This window comes from Camellia sinensis, chromosome 6 (assembly GCF_055761805.1).
Source record: "Camellia sinensis isolate YWXY chromosome 6, ASM5576180v1, whole genome shotgun sequence".
NCBI lineage: Eukaryota > Viridiplantae > Streptophyta > Magnoliopsida > Ericales > Theaceae > Camellia > Camellia sinensis.
This window is the reverse complement of record NC_138966.1, coordinates 139,354,837-139,358,676: the sequence shown is the minus strand read 5'-3', so window position 1 is coordinate 139,358,676 and position 3,840 is coordinate 139,354,837. Positions and strand designations below refer to the sequence as shown.

Genomic DNA, 3,840 nt, shown 5'->3' with positions numbered 1-3,840 from the left:
GTAAGATAACATTGTTGTAATGTTAATAGTGGTTAATATTTTCTTATGAGAATGGAATGGTAACAATGGTCGTTGATTTTGTAAATGATATTTTGTTATTAGAATTGAATGGTAACAATGGTTGATAACATTCAATCCATGCCACAGAACACATCAACATCAAAAACACATCCATTAATTTCTTCCATAATTCTAACATTGTCAAATGCATACATGTGTCATGCGATATCAACAACATCAAATGTCTCTCGAGTAGCTACAGTATCATGAATAATGTCCTTGAAATGCTGAATGCGGCGCACATATGCATCATCCCAGTCGATAGCGCAAGGGTGCCAGTATTTTCGCCAATTGGTGGCTATAAGAGGAACTAGATGGCCTGGCTGCAAAAAAACCTACACCAAATGTCAATTGAGTTAGTGGTCATACCGCATAACTGCTTGTGCATGCACAAATTGATAAGTTTCTGTTATACCTAGATGAAATGATTTCCGTTGACAAACCCAATGGCAATCTCACGTCTATCAAGTTGAGGTACTGGCACTATTCTAAGAGGTAAAAAGGTGAGACATTGTTGTAATGACAAGTGGTATAACACAAGATTATAGCACGATGCAACAAGATGCCCCATGTCTGGCATAGTCATCCAATGTGAGTATCCAGCACTGTCTTCAAAGTATGACAATATGCTTGTCAATTCTTCAAACCTTTCGTAGGACCCATAAAGTGGAATGTATTCCTCTTTGTGTGTGTGCAGCTCACCCAACAGATCATACCTAACCTGAGCCCAATCATCTTCTATATGACCAATTGAAGCAGCTATAGCCTTGAAACCACAATTCCCATCTGCAGCTACATCCTTGACAAACTTAATGTATGGTTTTAACCCAGAAGGGAAAGCATCAACATATGCACCAGGTTTCACTGTTCCAGTAATGTATACCTTCCCTTTCGCATTCATCTTCTCCTTTCCCTTAATAGGTTGCTTCTTCTTGGTTTCCAGAGTGGAAGCCAATGTAGTGATTTGAGTGTCCCTAGGTGAGAAGAAATCATGTCCAGATTGCACCAACTCAAATGCACGCGGGTCACGACGGGTAGAAACATTGATCTTCTTATGATCCCGAGGACGTGTTTTGGGCTTCACCTTCCGGCTCAAGAAGAAAAGTGCTTTCCGGATATATAATCTCTTTCAACTTCTTCAAAAGGTCCAACCGCATGGTTCTATCACTTTCATTAAACTTGTTCACAAACAACTCTACTTCTGCATGACAACTCACCTCCGTTTCCTCTTCTTTGTTACATATGGAGATATGAAGTTGCCTCCACTGTGAGTGTATGGTAGCAAGTGGTATAGGACGATCTTGTCTGATGTAGTCAGCAATCTCATGGGCACAAGGTAAACCATGAGTGTGGCGAAGGACGCATCCACAAGCTTCAACATCAATACCAGTGGAATTGGCTCTTTTACTCTCTACAAGCAAATACTGTAATGCAGAGATAGACACATTACCCTGTAGCTCCCTGAACTGAGAAGGTTTAAATTGATGTTGCACAACAGTTAGACTTTTCTCAAATGAAGCCTTGATATCAATGTGTTACAACTCAAGCAGACTGTGTATTTTCTCGAATGATGACTGAAATGAGACTTGACATGAACCCAATTGTCTTTTAAGTTTTGCATGTGCACTCTTAGCCCTGTTCAATTCAATGTAAGTCAAATTAAAATCAAGTACATGGAACTTATTAATAACATATTGAACAAAAATAATCTTATCGGTTCGTTGTAACATTGCCACAATGCATACACGTGTCTGTCCATGCCGCCACAAATTTCTCCTTGTAAGGAACCAACCAAGTATCCATGACGTATTTGACTGCATCAGGATAACTACTGAATTCCTTAAGTAATGATTTAAGACGCTCATCGTATTGAATTTCAGAAGATGAATACACTAAAGAGTTCCACTCATGGCTGAACTTCTCCCATTTCTGCTGTCTCTCAAACATTTTCTTGCATTTGGTCAATACATTCTTACTGATATGCCAACGACATAATAAATGTCTGCCACATGGGAATATCTTTTGTATGGCATTCATCAAGGCTAGCTCTCTGTCAATAACAATAATTGCTGGCAAAACAAAACCATCCATGACATCACGCAATGTAGCTAACACCCATGCATAGTTATCGGCCCTCTCATACTGGAAGTATGCGAAAGCTACAGAGAAAGTCATTTCAGTTGATGTCACTCCCACAATTTCAAGAAGAGGAAGATGATATCTGTTGGTTTTATATGTGCAATCCATAATTAATATACGTGGGAAAGACCGAAATAAGTCCAAACTGGTAGGATGTGCCCAAAACAAGTCTGTCACAGTCATCGTGGACTCTTCAGACCGATGGCGCTCAATGTAATTATACTTGGCCAATTCACCCAATAATTGTTGCATCTGTGATCTTCCAGCTCTCTGTACCACCCTGTTTCGATGGTGTACATCATAAATGGTTTTAAGTGTGCTTACATTGAGGGCATCTCGCTGTTTCAAGGTTACTAGGATTTCTTTTGGCCAAACCATGCTCTTTGACATATCCATTAGCAATGCTTTCTTATCCTTTGATAGCCTCCCCGCATATGAATGTCCCTCAAGGTGCTCCGCAGGTGGATGGTTATGCAATCTGCATACTACGGTCAACGTCCATTCATCATGTGTGGTAAACCTGTGAGCCCTCATATCAAAAGGACAAGCACACTTCTTCGTACCGGTTATTCTTGATGTATTGTTGCCATCATGTTTTAACTTCTTTGTCGCTCTATATTGGCCACTCCTCTCACAAACAAGATACATCCTGGGTCTTTTTTTCCCTCCACCATAGTCTGATGTTTTGATTACAATGACCAAACCATTTCTCTTTCCAACTTCACGTACCCAGTTGAGCAATTCATCCTTACTTTTGAATACCTACAAAGTCAAATAAATATTATCAAACATTTACATTTGTTGAGCAATTTGAAACATAATCATTATAATTTCGTAGAGTGAACCTGTTCAGTTGTGAATTGAGTAGTGTAATCCAACACAAAATCCGATCAAACCTGACTTTCTTGAGTTGACACATATTTCTACATGTTTTGTATAACATTACAAATTTTTAATGGCATTATAAAGATTAATTTGCAATTTGAAACTGTAAATTTGGTATGCAGTTTGCAAATTTGGAATATAAAATGGGAATTTTTTTTTTTTACTTCATTCAGAAGTACAGTGTTGAACAAAATGCTAATTTTTTAAAGTAGTTGTCCGAATTAATTTTAAAATTTTGGAAGTTGAATGTTGTAAAAGTTAACTTATTTTGGACAACAACTTCCGAAATTAAATACTCACTTCGGACAACAAATTCCGAAATTAAATACTTATTTCGGTAGTAGATTTCTGAACAAAATAATATACTTCGACTCTGGTTATCCGAACGACACTGGAAAAAAAAAAAACAAGAGACACTCACATTTCCTTCGCTGTGTTTCTCATAAACATTTATTTGCTGATTTTCAGAAGACAAATCCTCCATAACAATGATGAATGAGGAAGAAGTTACGAATGAGGAAGGTTGATGCTTTCCCTTCTAGCTTAATGTATGGTGAATGAGGAATGTTGATGCTTTCCCTTCTAGCTTAATGTATGATGAATGAGGCAGAATTCAACAGCTTCAACAACTTCAATGGAATAAGCTACAAACTTGGAGCTTCAACATATGTGAAGTCTGGATGTGCATTGAGATGTTTTGAATTGGGTATGATGTCTAAAATTGTAATTTCACTTAGGGATAAAATTGTAATAAAA

The 3,840-nt window shown here is 37.8% G+C and overlaps 1 protein-coding gene across 1 annotated transcript; it reads right to left on the bottom strand.

Annotated features, from left to right (window-relative positions):
- Positions 1 to 218: 218 nt before the first annotated feature.
- Positions 219 to 2,847, bottom strand: LOC114270780 (uncharacterized). The gene is made up of 5 exons (XM_082876489.1): positions 1,806 to 2,847; positions 1,613 to 1,695; positions 1,213 to 1,526; positions 782 to 1,034; positions 219 to 383 (listed from the first exon to the last, which is right to left on the bottom strand). Exons 1-5 carry the CDS (start codon positions 2,845 to 2,847, stop codon positions 219 to 221), a joined length of 1,857 nt encoding a protein of 618 aa, XP_082732615.1.
- Positions 2,848 to 3,840: the final 993 nt, after the last annotated feature.

Excerpts from the sequence above, each read along its gene's own strand:
- LOC114270780 (XM_082876489.1), bottom strand. The coding sequence starts at position 2,847 with ATGTATCTTGTTTGTGAGAGGAGTGGCCAATATAGAGCGACAAAGAAG. Across the intron at positions 1,527-1,612 it reads ATCATTCGAGAAAATACACA|TTCAGGGAGCTACAGGGTAA; the intron begins GTCTGCTTGAGT and ends AAACCTTCTCAG. Across the intron at positions 384-781 it reads TAGAAGATGATTGGGCTCAG|CCAGGCCATCTAGTTCCTCT; the intron begins GTTAGGTATGAT and ends GTTTTTTTGCAG.